At 48.4% G+C, this 19,398-nt stretch overlaps 2 protein-coding genes across 3 annotated transcripts; both read left to right on the top strand.

Annotated features, from left to right (window-relative positions):
- Positions 1–6,059: 6,059 nt before the first annotated feature.
- On the top strand, positions 6,060–13,586 carry LOC115250551 (CTP synthase 1-like). Its single transcript, XM_029839473.1, has 18 exons — positions 6,060–6,267; positions 7,753–7,920; positions 8,080–8,250; positions 8,369–8,469; positions 8,890–9,006; positions 9,080–9,163; positions 9,407–9,487; positions 9,577–9,728; positions 9,884–10,016; positions 10,101–10,189; positions 10,906–11,000; positions 11,458–11,520; positions 11,628–11,671; positions 11,739–11,835; positions 11,896–11,951; positions 12,035–12,131; positions 12,201–12,345; positions 12,449–13,586. The coding sequence occupies exons 2-18, from the start codon at positions 7,755–7,757 to the stop codon at positions 12,525–12,527; spliced, it is 1,770 nt and encodes a 589-aa protein (XP_029695333.1). The 5' UTR covers positions 6,060–6,267; positions 7,753–7,754; the 3' UTR covers positions 12,528–13,586.
- Positions 13,587–14,551: 965 nt separating this feature from the next.
- On the top strand, positions 14,552–18,012 carry LOC115250554 (ras-related protein Rab-39B-like). Of its 2 annotated transcripts, none has more exons than XM_029839487.1 (3): positions 14,552–14,681; positions 14,767–14,989; positions 17,189–18,012. In XM_029839487.1, exons 1-3 carry the CDS (start codon positions 14,642–14,644, stop codon positions 17,619–17,621), a joined length of 696 nt encoding a protein of 231 aa, XP_029695347.1. In that variant the 5' UTR covers positions 14,552–14,641; the 3' UTR covers positions 17,622–18,012. The 2 variants fall into 2 exon arrangements, with proteins under 2 accessions (XP_029695347.1, XP_029695348.1); XM_029839488.1 differs by having other exon boundaries at positions 14,558–14,681; positions 14,770–14,989.
- Positions 18,013–19,398: the final 1,386 nt, after the last annotated feature.

Below are 19,398 nucleotides of genomic sequence, written 5' to 3'. Positions count from 1 at the left end.
AGTTAGGGTTAGGGTTAGTGGAGTTAGGGTTAGGGTTAGGGTTAGGGTTAGTGGAGTTAGGGTTAGGGTTAGTGGAGTTAGGGTTAGTGGAGTTAGGGTTAGGGTTAGTGGAGTTAGGGTTAGGTTAGGTTAGGGTTAGGGTTAGTGGAGTTAGGGTTAGGGTTAGTGGAGTTAGGGTTAGGGTTAGGGTTAGTGGAGTTAGGGTTAGGGTTAGTGGAGTTAGGGTTAGTGGAGTTAGGGTTAGGGTTAGTGGAGTTAGGGTTAGTGGAGTTAAGGTTAGGGTTAGGGTTAGGTTAGGGTTAGGTTAGGGTTAGTGGAGTTAGGGTTAGGGTTGGAGTTGGAGTTAGGGTTAGTGGAGTTAGGGTTAGGGTTAGGGTTAGTGGAGTTAGGGTTAGGGTTAGTGGAGTTAGGGTTAGTGGAGTTAGGGTTAGGGTTAGTGGAGTTAGGGTTAGTGGAGTTAAGGTTAGGGTTAGGGTTAGTGGAGTTAGGGTTAGTGGAGTTAGGGTTAGGTTGGAGTTAGGGTTAGTGGAGTTAGGGTTAGGTTAGGGTTAGGGTTAGTGGAGTTAGGGTTAGGGTTAGGGTTAGGGTTGGAGTTAGGGTTAGGGTTGGAGTTAGGGTTAGTGGAGTTAGGGTTAGTGGAGTTAGGGTTAGGGTTAGGTTAGGGTTAGGTTAGGGTTAGTGGAGTTAGGGTTAGGGTTGGAGTTGGAGTTAGGGTTAGTGGAGTTAGGGTTAGGGTTAGGGTTAGTGGAGTTAGGGTTAGGGTTAGGTTAGGGTTAGTGGAGTTAGGGTTAGTGGAGTTAGGTTAGGTTAGGGTTAGGGTTAGTGGAGTTAGGGTTAGGGTTAGTGGAGTTAGGGTTAGGTTAGGGTTAGTGGAGTTAGGGTTAGGGTTAGTGGAGTTAGGGTTAGGGTTAGGGTTAGTGGAGTTAGGGTTAGTGGAGTTAGGGTTAGGGTTAGGGTTAGGTTAGGGTTAGGGTTAGGGTTAGGGTTAGGGTTAGGGTTAGGTTAGGGTTAGGGTTAGTGGAGTTAGTGATGATTGTGGAGTCACTGAAGTGGGAGCAGCCGAGCTTTAAAAGGAGTTCTGATGCTGCTGTGGTGCCGTGCACTGCAGCTCCATCTGGATGTTGCTTAACTATTGTGTAAATCATTTTTTTGTATTTGGTGTTGAAATATTTTGATTCTCTTGATTTTGGACTTCAGAAGATCAGTAAAATACCTTTTCTGTCTCTATACAGACAGATTTAGGGTTAGGGTTCATTTTAATTTTCGTTCTGGGTTAGACTGTGACGCTAACTGAATAAAGACGTCCGTTAAATCTGCAAATAAACAATTATTCAGCTCCCAGCTGATGGCAGTCTGATGGAGCATTAAAGAGAATCATCATGAAAACATATTTTCCTTTGACAAAGGGGAGAAACACCAGCTGAATCGAGGTGAACGACCCTGCCAACGACTCTCAGGTGACCACCCAGATCATTAGCATGCTAATGCTCCACAGGGGCTGTATTTTCAAGCTCGGTCCCCAGCAAGTTCAGAACTGAAGAAGCCTTCAGGAGAGAAGGAGGAACGTCTTCAAAAGAGAACAAAACAGTCCAGTTGACAGAAGACTACCTCGGATAACGATGACCTGGATGATTGAGAACCTCCACGCACATTATTTTTCTCCCGCTTCTCTGTGTCAGTTTTCCGTAATCTTGTGTTGATTTTGGAATGTGCCCATAGCACCCACTGAGAGCACCACCCATGCAGGGTGATGTTGGCTCCCATAAGGGAGGCTGTTCCACACAACGAGAGCAGGGGAGGGACAGGGATGGGGGGGGGGGGTCATTTCACATTCATTGTTTGTGCGTGTGCACGCTTGAGCTCGTGCCCTCAGAAGGTGTCAGTGGAATTTCTAGGAGCTATGCTGACTTTACGAGTGTGTTTCTGTGTGTGTCTGTCTGCAGGAATTTGGATTTAAACTCCTCGTGCTTATTATAGAACGTAGTTTTGTACGTAAATGCATCCGTATTGGTGTGCATATTCCTTTGAAGGGTTATAAATGCTGTGTTGAGAAACTATTTTTATCACAACTTTATTTATTCGCCTTTAGTACCCAGTTGCAGCAAAGCTAGCGGCTAACTCTAATGTCCAAGTGTGCAAATGGTTATTACTATGTTGTTGCTACCAGACCACATATGCAACTGTATCAGGGGTTCAAAACCTCCCTGACATCGGCATTTTGTCTTTCTTTTGTACACCTGGTTACAAAATGACGCAGGCAAGTTTGTTGGGGTTCTTCTTGAACTGTTAATTGCAGTTTGCTCCTTATCACATGACGTGTTCCAAATGGAGAAAACCCTTCCAAATGGTAGCAGGGCCCCCAAGACTACAGTTCCTGTGGAAAAAGGGTCATTTTTGGACCTTTTTGACTCTCAACTCACTTTAATGGTTACTTCAGATCAGGGATCAGAAATGCCCCTCTTTGTGTTCTGTAAAACTCTGGCACATTGATCTTGAGATCAAAAAGGGACCAGCAACTTAAGGTCAAAGGTCAATCCAAATTCTCCTTGTTTGCTTGCACGTGACGGCGTTTCTAAACGCTGTGATCAGCTCTTGTTCTTGCTCAGCAGCCTCTTGACAGGAGCCTCAGCAGAAAAAAGGTGGACTGTCTGCATTTTATACGAATCAATGTTTATTTCTCTCCAGTAATCTGTGGGATGTCAGGAAGTGGGATTATTGTCAGGAGGAATAAAATCTAGAAAGAGTGCAGTGACAGAGAAATAAAAACCCTGTTCAGTTACGATTCTACTCACCAATGTCCCCATTACCTGCAGGCACAGCAGCACTCGATAATATCCAAAGATTGTTGGAATATACTGTAGGTGAAACATCATCGTGTAGATTTTAGACCGAGCAAACACACATTTGCTCTAAAGGTATCGGAAAAGAAAAGGGAAACACACACATTATTTGAGATTTATGTCAATCCAGTTTTATTAGGCTTGAAATATGGAGAAATAAGCTGATGTTGGTTCAAGGGTTGGGGTTAGGTTAGGGTTAGTCAGGGTTAGGGTTAGGGTTAGTCAGGGTTAGGGTGAGGGTTAGTCAGGGTTAGGGTTAGGTTAGGGTTAGAGGGTTTAGGGTTAGGGTTTAGGGTTGGGTTAGGGTTAGGGTTAGGGTTAGGGTTAGGGTTAGGGTTGGGTTAGGGTTGGGTTAGGGTTGGGTTAGGGTTAGGGTTAGGTTAAGGTTAAGGTTTAGGGTTAGGTTAAGGGTTAGGTTAAGGTTTAGGGTTAGATTAAGGTTTAGGGTTAGGTTAAGGTTTAGGGTCAGGTTTAGGGTTAGGTTAAGGTTCAGGGTTAGGTTAAGGTTCAGGGTTAGGTTAAGGTTTAGGGTCAGGTTTAGGGTTAGGTTAAGGTTCAGGGTTAGGTTAAGGTTCAGGGTTAGGTTAAGGTTCAGGGTTAGGTTAAGGTTTAGGGTTAGGGTTATGCCACAACTGTGCGACTGAAGAAAATGATTGGAGCCAACAATCTCAAAGGTCTGCCCAGTCCAGCATTACTGTTTACTTGAATTGACTGTTAGCATGGATTGGTGTCTGAGATCTTGTCACTGTTGTATAAATGTAAGTGTCCTTGAAATGGCTGCTCGCTGCTTTGGATACAACTCAACAATAGAGTAAGATCCTGCTAAATTCAGGACAATCATCCATTTATGAAAGAAAGTGACAGTCCCAGCAACAATAACATGATTTAGCTTTGGAATTTCTACTCCAGGCTGGTCCTGACAACTTGCTTAAAAATGGGATTGTTGCATAGCCCCAAAGACTTCAACACAACAAATATGATTTAACTGTTTAAAAAGAAAGAAAGACAGGTGAAATAAAGTAAAATGAAATATTAGTCATAATTGTGGCCTAAGAAGGTGTGAGGCTGTTGAGAAAAAACATGAATCAGAGACCATGTGATCCTCTGTTTTTTAAGATTATGTTGAAAGTTTTCACCAAATCTTTGCTGACAGAACACACAACCACATCATGAATGTAATAATCATAGATTCGTTTGAAATTTCACTGAAAATATGGATCAACGTCATGTATAAACTTAATAATACGGTAATAATCCTTCATTAACTTGTGAAGCCTTAGTAAGTTCTCTGGTCAAGTAAAACCTTCTTCCACTACAGCCACATTCCAACGAGCCCAGCAGGCACCAAGTGCAACCATAATCACAGTATTTGCACGAGTGCTGCTTCTCCCCTGAGTGGTTTGTGTTGCTACTCGGGGTCTGTGAGCCACCTGAAGGTTGGCTGCTGTCGGAAGATCTGCAGGCATTGGATTTTCTGGTAAAGACTTGATTCTCCAATAGCCATAATTTCAGTTTCAATATTGCAAATATGTATTACCGTATCTTCACGACCATAAGGCGCTCTGTATCAAAAGGCGCAGTCTCAGTTATGGTGCTATTTCTGTATTTAAAACATACATAAGGCGCACCGTATTATTAGGTGCATGCTGAAACATACAGTAAAAAATGACAACAAAAGTAAAACAGTGAGTTTCGACACATTTATTGAAGAAAATATTCATTCTTCTGCCACAAAACCATCAAAGTTTTCATCTTCTGTATCTGAATTAAACAGCTGCACTATTTCAATGTCCAACATCCCGAATTCCTCTTCTTAATCAACTGAATCGGACTCACCGACCGGTTCCGGTTCAGAGTTGATTTTTTGAAAGCTCTTCCAATACATGAAGACGGTATCACAGCCCCTGCGTCTACAATCCACCCGCATATGGTGGCATAACTTGCCCGCCACTGCCTCATAGTCTTTGTGAAGGAATGTTCGCCTTCCGTCATCCAGCGCTCTGTCCGTTTCCGTGGCAGCCGAGAACCACGGTGAACGACGACTTCTCGTGCCCCGTTGTGCATATTGCCACCGTGCTGGTCCCTTTTTCTCCACTTTGTGGGTCAAAGGGATGTTAGAAGTCAGAGGGATCTCATCCATGTTGGTAATGTGGCTGGGCGCGGTTATCTTGTCACGGTAGTAGGTGCGGAAGATGGCCACCCTCTCCTGGTTAGGGTTAGGGTTAGGGAAGATGGCCGCCCTCTCCTGGTTAGGGTTAGGGTTAGGGAAGATGGCCGCCCTCTCCTGGTTAGGGTTAGGGTTAGGGTTAGAGTGCACAACAGTTGTCCTTGCGCGTATGGAGAGATGCCGCCTCCTCATAAAGCGAAAACACTAAGATTGCTTAATTGCCATTTTCAGCCGCATATTCGATGGCCTGCAGTTTAAAGTAAGCCTCATTCATACACGTCTCGCTTGACCGGCGCCATTTTAAGGGATCCTTACGCGTAGGTGTGCCGCTAATCGATTGGCGGAGCGTTTACCGTAGTGCACCCACCAAAGGCGCACAGCAGATTTTGGAACGCAGTCCACACACAAGGCGCACCATATTATAAGGCGCACCGTCGATTTTTAAGAAAATCTCAGTGGTTTAGGCGCTTTATAGTCGTGAAAATACGGTAGTATGGTATTGTAGTGCTGGGGAGCTCGTACTGAAAAAGGGTGACTGGACAAAGGAGCTACCTTTTGCTCGGTGGAACAAGCAAGCCACTATTTGAGACAGATCTGATCAATCTAATACTGAATGATCAAGCCAGGAAGCAGTGGTGGTGCGAAGCCACAGATCATTTTAAATACCAGGTTTATGTAGTGGAATTTAATGACACTTTAGAGGTAATGCTGGCCCAGGATGCTACAGTGGTGATGGTGGAGGGGTTACTTATCCATATTCTTCACAATGTGTTTCTAAACAGACTGAATAGGTTTTAATGTTGTCTTACAGCTTTGAGACCAGCTGGTGAGACAGTATGTGGGGTGGACTGTTATCACTGCATGTCTCAATTATTTTCCCCATTTTGACACTTTGCTATGATTAAATAAATAAATAATAAATTTATTTGACTCTCGTGACCTTGAAAATGCAGCGATTGCACGTCCCCTAGCGTTAGCATTGCAAACTCCGAGAGCTCGTTGGTTGACTGTGGAAGGCGGAGGAGCAGCGTGTGCCTGACAGTCCGTGCTGAGGGCACCGAGTTCCCAGCACCCTGGATACAGGAAGGAAACTGCAAAGGGTTTTGACTTGATCCGAAAGGCAGTTTTACGCACATGCCCGGGAAAAGTGGAGTATTTGGTTGGTTGGAAGCAGTAGTCTGCGTAAAGTTTTACTGATTAACTATCAGTGCTTATCGGCGCCGACAGTGAACTAACAACAGTTTCTCTTCAAGCCTTCAGGTATGTCTGTGACGTATTTTTAGACATGTGCCACATACTTCAGAGTAACTTTAGAACTCACTCTTTCTTCAACGCTCTTGCTGTTTCTGCAATGTTACGAGAAAATTGACTTTTGGAACTACGAAGTTTTATCTTATTAATTCGCATTTAGAGCTTTTTAGTAAAGGTTTTTATTTGCCACGTGATTGGCGCGTTTATTGCGTCATTGGGACTTGCCGCCATCTGTTCATGATCATGAACTTTTTAATATGAGCATTAATTTTGCATTTTTTGTAATATTATATATAAGTATATAAGTATTTTAAGTCGTATCTGAGTTGGGTTTTTTGAGTAAATGATTCCAGGCGTATTATGTCTTAAAGTGTTTAATCTGTACACAAAAAACACGCTGATTCGCCTCGAGGAGGGTTAGCCTTGATAGCCTTTTATTACTCCCGCCTTATGCTTTATATTGTCGTGCTGGCAATACCTCAAGCTTAATATTATAGAGTTTGGAACAAATACCTTTAAAACATATTGGATCCTTTGTTAATCTGTTCAGAATGGCATCCCAGATCCTGTTATCTGACAAATCAGTGCATTTTGGTCCCTAATTCAGAGATGGTTCTTCAAACATTTGAATCCGTCCCCGTCATGCACTCATAGTGTTTCAGTTTTAGTAAAGCCCAGCTCAGTTGCAAAGTACTACTGAACTCTTCAGCAATTAAGTTAAACATCTGGCAACAAATGCCTTAAACAGGGGCCACAAAGTGATGTTCTGTAAAAATCCCTTTTAGTAAGTTCTGTTCTCCCTCGGGGGAGTTCTCCGTTACTGCCGCTTGGAGCGTTGGGGAATTTCTCAAACATCTTGTGCAGTCGTGAGCTACAGAAAGTGAAGAAATGACGACACCTTGACCATTTTGGAAACAGAATTTTCAGGCCTGTCTGAGTCAATTTTGCAAAAAATGTTTAACTCCAAGCTAGCCTTAGCTTTGTTAAGCCCCTTTTACAGTGCACAAAAATAGTGCGTTGCCCCAGCAGTGATGTATCTTCTCTGGGTCAGGCTGAACAGACCGTCTCCAACAGCTCAGGCCCATGTGGAAATGATATTTAGGCTTTCCCTCACCCAGATCTTTAGGGCAGATCACCATCATGGCAGAAAGCTCTCCAGTCCTAACCCTAACCCTCTAACCCTAACCCCCTGACCCCCTAACCCCTAATCCTAACCCCTAACCCTAACCCTCTAACCCTAACCCTCTAATCCTAACCCTAACCCCCAACCCTAACCCCTAACCCCTAACCCTAAGGCGGCTACGCTCCCGATATCACACCGCACCTGCAGAAGCACCCTGCCACACTAATCTGCCCCTTCCAGTCAGGTTGGGGCTTAATTTTGCAGCAGCCACATTTTTTACCTTAAATGTGGTTAAACTGGTTCAGTTAGATGTTTTCACAAGTGTTTTTGTGGCAGTTAATTAATTAAATGTGTTTTACATTCACATGCAGCTATGAAGTACATCCTGGTTACTGGTGGAGTCATATCTGGGATTGGGAAGGGAATAATTGCCAGCAGCGTGGGAACCATCCTTAAATCCTGCGGCCTTCATGTCACAGCTATAAAAATCGATCCCTACATAAATATTGATGCCGGCACCTTTTCACCCTACGAGCACGGTGAGTTAATGAGTTCCAGGAGCCTTTCATGGATCTTCTGCCGTCAAATTCGATAGCAACATGAGCGTGCCACATGGAGGAGTGACACCTTGTCAGATGAGTGGCCCTGAGAAAAGGTTGAACTTTGATTCACCTGTGTCGTCCTTGTCATGCTTTCAGGGGAAGTCTTTGTTCTTGATGATGGCGGGGAAGTGGATTTGGACCTGGGGAACTATGAGCGCTTCTTGGACATCCGTCTTACCAGAGACAACAACCTCACCACTGGAAAGATCTACCAGTCAGTCATCAGCAAGGAGAGGAAGGGAGACTACCTGGGCAAAACGGTGCAGGGTGAGCCAAGAGGCCGGGTCACATGTTCATGGGAGGGGCTTTGAGATTCGCCATGCTTGTGATTTCCTTCCCAAATCATTTTTGATGATTTGTTATCACTTGAAAAATCTGTGGTCAGTGGTGCCCCACATTACGGATGCCATCCAGGAGTGGGTGATGAAGCAGGCCAGGGTGTCGGTGGACGACGACGGCATAGAACCCGAAGTTTGCATCATTGAGGTAAAATGGAGCTGTTGGCGTCAGAAGTAGAACCAACACCGCAGGTTGTTCCTTTTAAAATGCTTCCAGTTGTTGTGGGCCAGTTTTGGCTCCGGAAGGTCATCAAAAGGTGGTGGTGTCCTGGATGTTTGGGAGGAATGAGCAGCAGACTATTGATCTGCATTTGAACGTCAGCTGTACAGCACTTTCATGAGAGGCTTTGCCCGTCGTCAGCACTCCTTCTCTAGACGTAGGGTCTCGATCACAAAGATCTAGGTCACAGAGCAAACAAAGACATCACTTTTTTCCTACAGTTGCTTTTCTATCCAGTTGTTCTTGTGATCTGAATAAAACCAATTTTTGCGCCGCTAACGTTAGCTCAGCTGCTGAGACATGATGCTAGCGGTTCCTGCTCTCTAACGCGGCGCTGTGTGCCACCAGCTGGGCGGAACGGTCGGAGACATTGAGAGTATGCCCTTTATTGAGGCCTTCAGGCAGTTCCAGTTCAAGGTGAAGAGGGAGAACTTCTGCAACATCCATGTCAGCTTGATCCCACAGGTATGGCCCAGTGATGTTGACACCACTCTGTCATCACTTCTTCTTCTGTTCTGATTTGCATTTGTGTCCTCAGCCACAAACTACTGGGGAGCAGAAAACCAAACCAACCCAGAGCAGCGTTCGAGAGCTGAGAGGTCTCGGCTTGTCTCCAGACCTGGTGAGTCACATGGGCTCCCCCCCCCCCCCCCAGGGTGGCGTGTCCTCCTAGCTGGAACCCCACTGTGAAGCCTTTTGTCCAGCACAGTTGTTGGTGTCATAAAAGCAGCTCTCCCCTTAATTTGCTTCGCCACAGTAACTCCTTTGGGGATTAAAAGATTCTGAGGATATTTGATAGTATCATTTGTAGGATAACTTGCTAGCCCCCCTCCCTGGCTAACCTCATTGTACGGATTGTAACCAGATTATGTGTCGCTGTTCGACGCCCCTGGAAACGGCAGTAAAGGAGAAGATCTCTATGTTTTGCCATGTGGAGCCTTCACAGGTGAAGTATCTCATTGCACTGTAACATAGAATATTCCAGCACATCTTTCTTTGAGCAACTCAAGGAATCTGTTTTGCGTTTGTTTGTAGGTGATCTGTGTCCAGGACGTCTCCTCCATTTACAAAGTACCGCTCTTGTTAGAAGAGCAGGGGGTTGTCAACTACTTCTGCCAGCGTCTGAACATGTCGGTGGAGACGAGTCCCAGGAAAATGCTCTCAAAGTGGAAAGAGATGGCTGACAGGTAGGAAAATGTTCCAGGGTTAGCAGTTAGCTAGCAGGGTCAGGGTTAGCAGCTAGCAGGGTTAGCAGTTAGCAGCTAACCCTAACCCTGCAGCCGAATCCCACATTCTGAAAAGTTCCTCTTTAAGCACAAGACAACATTTTGTCATATTTCAGGTCTGATCGTCTTTTGGAACATGTGACCATCGCCCTCGTTGGAAAATACACCAAACTGGCTGACTCCTACACGTCTGTCATCAAGGCGCTGGAGCACTCGGCTCTGGCCATTAACCATAAATTGGAGGTCAAGGTAAGGATCATTTTTCCAAATAATGTGAAGGTCATGTTGTGGTGTTTATTTATTTATTTATTTATTTATCCTGTTTTCTTCCAGTATGTAGACTCTGAAGATTTGGAGGGCACCACTCTCGAAGAGGAGCCAGTAAAATACCACGAGGCCTGGCAAAAGCTGTGCAGCTCTCAGTGAGTGGGGTTAGGGTGAGGGTGGGGGTGAGGGTGAGGGTGACGGTGGGGGTGAGGGTGACGGTGGGGGACGGGATGGATGGGTGGAAGGGTGCACGAGGCGAGGAGGGCCCCCCTACATGAGCCGGGTCCTGCTCCAGGTTTCTGCCTGTTAAAGGGGAGGTGTTCCTGCCACTGTTCCTGGTTGGGGGTCAGGTCCTGGGGTTCTGGAGAGGGTCTAGAGACAGTTCTGATTGCAACAGATGCTGATAAATAAAGATTGATGGATTTATCTTATGTCTCAAAAAGAGAAGACTAAAGCAGTTTAGTAGCCACTGGGGTCACAGCTGGATCAGCTGCAGCAAATCAGAAGATCCACAGAGATTTTGAGTGTATATGACCAGCTTTCTAAAGTAAAAGGCACGGTGGCTTTGCTCTCCTCAGGTTCTCCTCAGGTTCTTCCCAGGTTCTCCCCATGCTCTCTCCAGGTTCTCCTCAGGTTCACCTCAGGTTCTCCCCAGGTTCTCCCCATGCTCTCTCCAGGTTCTCCTCAGGTTCACCTCAGGTTCTCCCCAGGTTCTCCCCATGCTCTCTCCAGGTTCTCCTCAGGTTCTCCCCAGGTTCTCCCCATGCCTGCGTGGGTTCATGCACTCTCCTAAGCCTTTAAAAGGAAAAGTGCTGTGAGCTTCATGGATGATTGGAATTTTTAAGATGTCTCCCTTTTGCTTTTTCCACAGAGGAGTGTTGGTACCAGGAGGGTTCGGCGTTAGAGGGACGGAGGGAAAGATGCTCGCCATCAACTGGGCCAGGAAACAGAATAAGCCGTATCTGGGTAAGAGAGAAACGATCTTCAGTCCCAGATGTTTCTGTGGAATCCAACCAATCAAATGTTGACATGAAAGAGCTCTGAGAGGGCAGAAGATGAAGTGGTGAAGTGGGTTCAGGAAACCAGAACCTTTTGATGAAACGAGAGCTTTTTCACCTGAAGTTGCAAGACCACTTAAAGAGTTTTCCAGTTCCAGACGTCCATGACACCACGTTCAGGGTTAAAGCAACGTTCTGAAGCAACGTAGAGCTCAAATAAAGACGGGAATGAGAAGGTCAGGAGGTCGTTGCTCACTTTATTACATTTGTTCTGTAATTTGGAGCCAAAGCTGCAGAAGCACCAGATGAGCCGAGGCTGGAAGCTCTGGTAGATCCGGGTTAGGGTTCCGGACACCACGTCTGTTGTCCCAGTTTGCTCTGAAATGGGGCTCATGTGGGAATCCTGTCCATCTTGTCTTCTCCAGGAGTGTGTTTGGGAATGCAGCTGGCAGTGTGCGAGTTCGCCCGGAATGTTCTCGGGTGGGAAGGTGGGTGACTCCGCCGGCGTTTGGGCTTTGGTTCCTGCTGCGTCTGATTCCAGCCATGAAGGAACATCAGAGCCTCCGCTGACCTTTTTCTCTGCTGTCGTTCGCAGACGCCAACTCCACCGAATTCGACCCTCAGTCCGAGCACCCTGTGGTGAGTTCCCCTGTCCTGCTCCGCCGGGTCACTGAGCTGGAATAACCGGAAGGTTGTTGGTTTGCAGGTGATTGAGATGCCGGAGCACAACCCCGGGCAGATGGGCGGAACCATGCGTCTGGGCAAAAGGCGGACTCTCTTCAAGTCCGACACCAGCGTGATGAGTACGTGAGCTCTGGCGCGGACGGTCGCTGCGCTCGTGCACTAACAAGCGTCTTTTACAGGGAAACTTTATGCGAGTGTGGATTTCATCGAGGAAAGACACAGACACAGATTTGAGGTTGGGAATTCTTCTTCACTTTTGCTCCACTCTTCCGGCAGCAGTGGAAGTGAGGACTTGAGAACTCCGTCTTGTCTTCACAGGTCAACCCTGCTCTGAAGGAGCACTTCGTGAAGCACGGCCTTCAGTTTGTGGGTCAGGATGTGCAGGGAGAACGGATGGAGATCATTGAGTTGGAAGGTGGGTCGGCGCTTCCGTGGCGTCCCAGGAAGGCGCCGCCTGGCCTCACGCTCTCCGTCATCCTTCCAGATCACTGTTACTTCGTTGGCGTGCAGTACCACCCCGAGTTCACCTCCAGGCCCATCAAACCTTCTCCGCCATACTTTGGCCTCCTGCTGGCGGCTGCAGGGAAGCTGCAGAGTTACCTGTCCAAAGGCTGCCAGCTGTCCCCTCGGTGAGCCGCCGGCTGCTCGCCACGTCCTGGCAATCGCAGGAAAAAGCTTCTTTTGGAGCGCTGCCGAGCAGCTGTGGTTTGAGCGTCTCTTCCTCTGTTACAGGGACACGTACTGCTACAGCAGCGGCGGCAGCTCCCCCGAACCCGAGATCAGTGAACTGAAGTTTCCTGCTTCCCTCTGAAAACAGCTGTTGCCCTGCTTGTACCCCTTGTTCAGGTAAAAAGGTCTAATTAAAGGTTCAGTAATTAAAGGTTGGGTAATTAAAGGTGCAGTCTGCCCCAGCTGACACCAGAAACTCCCATTTTAGTGCTCAGCAAGCCTGTTCTCTTATCTTCGTAAAGGGATTTCTTACTCATTATCACGGCAATTAAAAACAAGACAAACTTCTACTGAACAGTTTCACATGAGCCAGATTGGAGGATGTTTTATTACAGAAATCATATCAAAAGCTAGAATGTGCACGTGGATATTGCTTTGAATTCGGCACTATGAGCCGCTACTCCCCCCCCCCCCGCTGTGACAGCTGCGGCTCCCAGAACCGTGTCCCATATTTATGGATTCTTTTGGCTTCCTCAATCGCCCCACTGGGATAAATAAAGTTTTCTGAATTTGAATGGATATTTACGAACGAGCGGCCACCAGAGGGCGCAAGAGTAAGACAGGTTTAAGAGGTGTGTGTGTGTGTGTGTGTGTGTGTGTGTGTGTGTGTGTGAGAGAGTGAGTGAGAGAGAGAGAGAGTCATGCGTAACACCCGCAGAAATGCTGACGATGCAGCTTTTAAGTTAAAGGATAACCACCCACCCCTGTTGGCTCGTTAGTTTTGGAGCCTCAGGTCTTTTTACTGCCGTGTTTCCCTAATGAGCCTAATGAAACCTTTAGAAGAACCTTTCTGTGGACCACAAAGCTCTCGTGTCCCAAAGTGGCCTCTATAGGGCAGAAATTACGCTGATTGCATGATGAAAAGTGCTTTAGTGAGTATTTTATTTACGTTCGAGTTACCATTCCACTGAAACTCTTCTGGAATTCTTTGTTTTGTTTGAATAAATGTTGCCATTTGGAAGCAGGTAAATGTAGATATTTCACATCCTGAAACCAGGCGGTAAACATAAGAATCAAGCTTTTAGTTTTATTTGGAGCCGTGTTGGAATCGTTGTTTCCACTGCTTTGTTTTCTACGTTTCTATTGTTCAAATGCATCTATGCAAAGTGGGTTTATTCTGAATAAACGTCTTCACTCCTGGTGTCAGTCTCTTCTGTTCCACTCCAAAGACGAGTTTTCCTTCCTTCTGCCGCCAGCGAGCAGATTTGTTCACTATTCAAAACAAGCGAAAGCTTTAGCGGCTCCGCACGTCTGTCAAAATGCTGCTGGAGCTTTTGTGTTTAAAGAATCAAGACACGTTTAATGAGGAGGAACATTCCCAGAGTCACTCTACGTCCCGGTCCAAATGCACGTTTCAGCACCACGTGTTCCGGACGTCGCCACCTCCGCAGTCCCAGAGAACGCTGTGAGTCCTACTTCCTTGAGTGCGCCGCCACCTCCGGCGCTCCCTCGCTCTCCTGGAGCGTCTCCGCCTTCTGTCAAGTATCAACAGTTTTTTCCTGTCCGGGCGCCTCCCAGCAGCTGCTGCCGACCAGGAAGTTGCAGGAAAACTGCACTGACACTCGCATGTATTTTGTGAGATTGACCACCAAACTCGTGGAATGAGTCTGCCAGCTCCTCTCCTCGCTCCTCTCCACGCTCCTCGCCTCGCTCCTCTCCTCGCTCCTCTCCACGCTCCTCTCCACGCTCCTCGCCTCGCTCCTCTCCTCGCTCCTCTCCTCGCTCCTCGCCTCGCTCCTCTCCACGCTCCTCGCCTCGCTCCTCGCCTCGCTCCTCTCCACGCTCCTCTCCACGCTCCTCTCCTCGCTCCTCGCCTCGCTCCTCTCCTCGCTCCTCTCCTCGCTCCTCTCCACGCTCCTCTCCACGCTCCTCTCCACGCTCCTCTCTCCTCGCCTCGCTCCTCGCCTCGCTCCTCTCCTCGCTCCTCTCCACGCTCCTCTCCTCGCTCCTCGCCTCGCTCCTCTCCTCGCCTCGCTCCTCTCCTCGCTCCTCTCCACGCTCCTCGCCTCGCTCCTCTCCTCGCTCCTCGCTCCTCTCCTCGCTCCTCTCCTCGCTCCTCGCCTCGCTCCTCTCCACACTCCTCTCCTCGCTCCTCTCCACGCTCCTCTCCTCGCTCCTCTCCACGCTCCTCGCCTCGCTCCTCGCCTCGCTCCTCTCCTCGCTCCTCTCCTCGCTCCTCGCCGGGAGTAGTCCAAGATGGCTTTGAATAGCGAAGGAGCTTCAGACCGTGACGCGTGTGAGGGGCGGCTGCTGTGCTTGTCTACGTTTGTTCTTGGAGTTGTTGTGAAGGACTCATCTCTTCATCTCTGTCACCTTCTCAGCAGCACATCTGCAGACTCTGTGGCGGTACCAGTTCAGGATCATCATGCTGGGAGACTCTACGGTCGGCAAATCCTCCTTGGTGAAGCGTTACGCTGAAGGCTTGTTCCAGGACTCCATCAACCAGACAGTGGGTGTAGACTTCTACGTCCACTTTCTGGAGGTGGAGCAGGGAGTCCATGTGAAGCTTCAGTTCTGGGACACGGCCGGCCAGGAGAGGTTTAGGTGAGGAAGTCTTGGGAACATCATTCACGCTGGCTTGGTGCTGAGATCTTTGCATGAGACCGTTAAACAAAGCAGCATCTTCAGCTGGACGGAGGACATGCAAATCTTTTGTGTTGCGTGTTCGTGCCCTTCAGCTGTGACCATCCTGGTCCCAGGATCAGCGCAGGAGGCATTGAGCTTTGAACATGGATCCTTTCTTCTATAGTGAGAGAAGGTTCCATCTCTAAAATTCATCATTTCTATTCTCCGGTTAAATGAACCTGCAACAGCACGTCCTCGTGTCTCCTCGTGTTCTCCTCGCGTTCTCCATGTGTTCTCCTCATGCTCTCCTCGTGTCTCCTCGTGTCTCCTCGTGTCTCCTCATGTTCTCGTGTCTCCTCGTGTCTCCTCATGTTCTCGTGTCTCCTCATGTTCTCCTCGCGTTCTCCTCGTGTTCTCCTCTCCTCGCGTTCTCCTCATGTTCTCCTCGTGCTCTCCTCGTGTTCTCCTCGTGCTCTCCTCGTTTCTCCTCATGTTCTCCTCGTGTCTCCTCGTGTTCTCCTCGTGTCTCCTCGTGTTCTCCTCGTGTCTCCTCGTGTTCTCCTCGTGTTCTCCTCGTTCTCCTCGTGTCTCCTCATGTTCTCCTCGTGTCTCCTCGCGTTCTCCTCGTGTTCTCCTCTCCTCGCGTTCTCCTCGTGTCTCCTCGCGTTCTCATGTTCTCCTCGTGTCTCCTCGTGTTCTCCTCTCCTCGCGTTCTCCTCATGTTCTCCTCGTGTCTCCTCGCGTTCTCCTCGTGTCTCCTCGCGTTCTCCTCGTGTCTCCTCGCGTTCTCCTCTCATCACGCGTTCTCCTCATGTTCTCCTCGTGTCTCCTCGCGTTCTCCTCGTGTCTCCTCGCGTTCTCCTCGTGTCTCCTCGCGTTCTCCTCGTGTCTCCTCGCGTTCTCCTCTCCTTACGTTCTCATGTTCTCCTCGTGCTCTCCTCGTGTTCTCCTCTCCTCGCGTTCTCCTCGTGTCTCATGTTCTCCTCGTGTCTCCTCTCCTCGCGTTCTCCTCATGTTCTCCTCGTGTCTCCTCGCGTTCTCCTCGTGTCTCCTCACGTTCTCCTCGTGTCTCCTCGCGTTCTCCTCGTGTCTCCTTGCGTTCTCCTCGTGTCTCCTCGCGTTCTCCTCATGTTCTCCTCGTGTCTCCTCGTGTCTCCTCATGTTCTCCTCGTGTCTCCTCGCGTTCTCCTCTCCTCGCGTTCTCCTCATGTTCTCCTCATGTCTCCTCATGTTCTCCTCGCGTTCTCCTCGTGTTCTCCTCTCCTCGCGTTCTCCTCATGTTCTCCTCGTGTCTCCTCATGTTCTCCTCATGTTCTCCTCGTGTCTCCTCGTGTTCTCCTCTCCTCGCGTTCTCCTCATGTTCTCCTCGTGTCTCCTCGCGTTCTCCTCGTGTTCTCCTCTCCTTACGTTCTCCTCATGTTCTCCTCGTGTCTCCTCATGTTCTCCTCATGTTCTCCTCGTGTCTCCTCGCGTTCTCCTCGTGTCTCCTCACGTTCTCCTCATGTTCTCCTCGTGCTCTCCTCGTGTTCTCCTCGCGTTCTCCTCGTGTCTCCTCGCGTTCTCCTCGTGTCTCCTCGCGTTCTCCTCGTGTCTCCTCGCGTTCTCCTCATGTTCTCCTCGTGCTCTCCTCGTGTTCTCCTCGCGTTCTCCTCGTGTCTCCTCGCGTTCTCCTCATGTTCTCCTCGTGTCTCCTCATGTTCTCCTCGTGTCTCCTCGTGTTCTCCTCTCCTCGCGTTCTCCTCATGTTCTCCTCATGTTCTCCTCGTGTCTCCTCGTGTTCTCCTCATGTTCTCCTCGTGTCTCCTCGTGTTCTCCTCGCGTTCTCCTCGCGTTCTCCTCCCCAGCTGCAGGCAGGTGGTCCCACGAGCATCAGCTCAGAGCTCAGACGAGGGAGGTTTTTCCTTTTTTGGAGACATAATTATGTAGAGAAAGAACGATTTCTTTTACACAGATGGTCGGACGCTGGGGCCATTTATGCTGCTTTTTTCATACATTTGAGAAGTCCAACTCTTCCATCTCTTCCTAAAGATGATTATCGCCATCTTTCGCTTATCTAAAAAAACACAACGCACCTCAAACGGTGCAGAAAATCAGCTGATTATTTGTATGACGAGAAGAGAAAGAATTGGGTCTGAACGCTGCTCCTCACACGAGTGTTGAAACCCCTGTTGTCCTCAGGTCAGTGACCCGTTCCTACTATCGCAACTCTGCCGGCGGCCTGCTGATGTTTGACATGACCAACCGGGTCTCCTTTGAACACATCAAAGAGTGGCACCGTGAGGTGTGTGATCACGTGCACCCTTACAAGGTTCTGTTCATCCTGGTGGGCAACAAGAGCGACAAAGCTGAAGGACGGCTGGTCGGCCGGGAGGAGGCTGAGGCGCTGGCCCGGGAGCTGGGGATGCCCTACGTGGAGGTGTCCGCCAGGACCGGGCAGAATGTCAGCAATGCCTTTGAGCTCCTCGCCAGATGCATCTATGAGGGTCTGCGGAGCGGAGAGGTGGAGCTGCAGGAAGGCTGGGACGGAGTCAAGAGCCTGGCACCACGGGGGCCGAAGGCCGAGAGCCTGGGCCCGGTCCGCTCCGCTCCAAAGAGCAAGTGCTGCAGTTAAAACCAGGAAGGACATCAAAGCAGCCCTGGAGGCCGGTTGGGACCAGTAACCATCATGCAGAAGGACTGAAGTGCAGACATTCCGTTTTCATAAAAATAAACAAATATCCGGTCACTGCGCAGAGTTGGTGGTGAGATGTTGTCAGACATTATTTTTACACTAAGGACAAACTCCCCATTTCACGAGGAGTTTGTCCTCCGTGTTCTAATGATAATATATTCTATTATCATTACACATATAAAGTGCCCAAATGTAAGTTCCCAATTCATGGAACCTCAGGGCCGCAGAGACTGTTGAGGTTTTTAAAAGAGGCTCAAGACACACCTTTTTAATCAGGCCTTTAATTGATTTTCTGATTATTTTCAATTTATTTTATGTCTTATCCTTATTTTACTTGACACTTTTACTGTTTTACTCCCTCAGTTCTTATTCTCAGTTTTTAGTCTTTACACCTTTTATCCCATTTACTGTTTTAGTCTGTTTTAGTCTTAGTACTGTTTTACTACTTCAGTTCTTAGTTCCTCAGCTTTTAGCTTTTATACCTTTTATCCCATTTACTGTTTCAGTCCTTCAGTTTTTAGCTCCAGTGTCTCCTCATGGTGTTTCCTCATGGGGGCCGGGCTGGGAGATGTTTCCGGTCTACCGCTGGAGGTGCTGTCCCATTGTCGACCCTGGCCTGGGGGGTTAGGGGGCTCTGTGCTTTGGTGTGGAGCCTCCGGTCTGTCCGGGTCGGGCTGGTCTTTGTGGCGGTACCACCTGTGGTCACGGACCGTGACCTCCCTCGGCCTGGTGGGCCTCCAAAGGTGGCGTCTCCTTCGCCTCAGGTCTCGGTGCCCAGCCATGTCTCAGCTTGTCTAAGCTTGTTTATGTGTGTGGGTGTGTGTGTAAGTGTGTTGTATGCATGTGTGTGTGGGTGTGTGTGTAAGTGTGTTGTATGCATGTGTGTGTGGGTGTGTGTGTAAGTGTGTTGTATGCATGTGTGTGTGTCTGTCCTTTTCTTGATTCTCTTGTTCTCTTTACTGTTTTTATCCTTTGTGAGGCACTTTGTGCTACCTAGCGTATGAAAAGTGCCATATAAATAAAGATTGATATTGATATTGATATTGACTTTTTAAATCTTTGCAAATACAACACGGCTTTTAGAGACGCAGATTCCTTTTTTTTGCTTCTGCTTTCCAATGTGTTACTTTTTGTGTTCCCTTGCAATAGTTTTGTGCAGGAATGTAGGGAGCCACACTTCGTACGTCTGCTACGTTTTCAGCTTCAGATTAGTAGAAATTATTTAGCAACGTGACCCTTCCCGGGCTCCGTACTTCTCGCTTTTAGGGATCGTGTTTGGCGGCATCTAGTGGCCACGATGGGTGCTGCTGGACCAAAATTCCACTTTCTCCAATTGGGAAATCCAACCTCGGGATGGAATTCAGACATCAGTGGTGTTAGGGAATTTGTTGTTGTTCTCCAGGAAACATGATCCATGAATACCAAGCTGGACATCCAAGCACCCGTGGGCGCCCGTCTCTCCACAGCTTTGAAATGACCCTGTTGGAGAACAAAGCGGGTGGGATCCGCTTCTGTCATCCACTGCCAGACGCAGCTCTGCAGGACATTTTTGACTCTGAACTGTCTCCAGCCACATCTTCTGCTGCTAGTTTAGCTGGATTAGCACCTCGTCAACTGTGTAAACACCTTTTTCATCGCTTGCTTGCTCTCGCCCTTTAAACAAATAAGGTGTTGCTCTCCAGCCCACTGGTGAACAACAGGCGAACACCCGGCGAAC

The sequence above is a fragment of the Takifugu rubripes genome, chromosome 7 (assembly GCF_901000725.2).
Source record: "Takifugu rubripes chromosome 7, fTakRub1.2, whole genome shotgun sequence".
In the NCBI taxonomy this organism is placed as follows: domain Eukaryota; kingdom Metazoa; phylum Chordata; class Actinopteri; order Tetraodontiformes; family Tetraodontidae; genus Takifugu; species Takifugu rubripes.
Note: the sequence above shows the minus strand (reverse complement) of the source record. Positions and strands in the feature narration are given on the sequence as shown.

Excerpts from the sequence above, each read along its gene's own strand:
- LOC115250551 (XM_029839473.1), top strand. The coding sequence starts at position 7,755 with ATGAAGTACATCCTGGTTACTGGTGGAGTCATATCTGGGATTGGGAAG. Across the intron at positions 8,251-8,368 it reads CCTGGGCAAAACGGTGCAGG|TGGTGCCCCACATTACGGAT; the intron begins GTGAGCCAAGAG and ends ATCTGTGGTCAG. Across the intron at positions 12,132-12,200 it reads GGAGATCATTGAGTTGGAAG|ATCACTGTTACTTCGTTGGC; the intron begins GTGGGTCGGCGC and ends TCATCCTTCCAG.
- LOC115250554 (XM_029839487.1), top strand. The coding sequence starts at position 14,642 with ATGGCTTTGAATAGCGAAGGAGCTTCAGACCGTGACGCGT. Across the intron at positions 14,682-14,766 it reads AGCTTCAGACCGTGACGCGT|CAGCACATCTGCAGACTCTG; the intron begins GTGAGGGGCGGC and ends TCACCTTCTCAG. Across the intron at positions 14,990-17,188 it reads GCCGGCCAGGAGAGGTTTAG|GTCAGTGACCCGTTCCTACT; the intron begins GTGAGGAAGTCT and ends TGTTGTCCTCAG.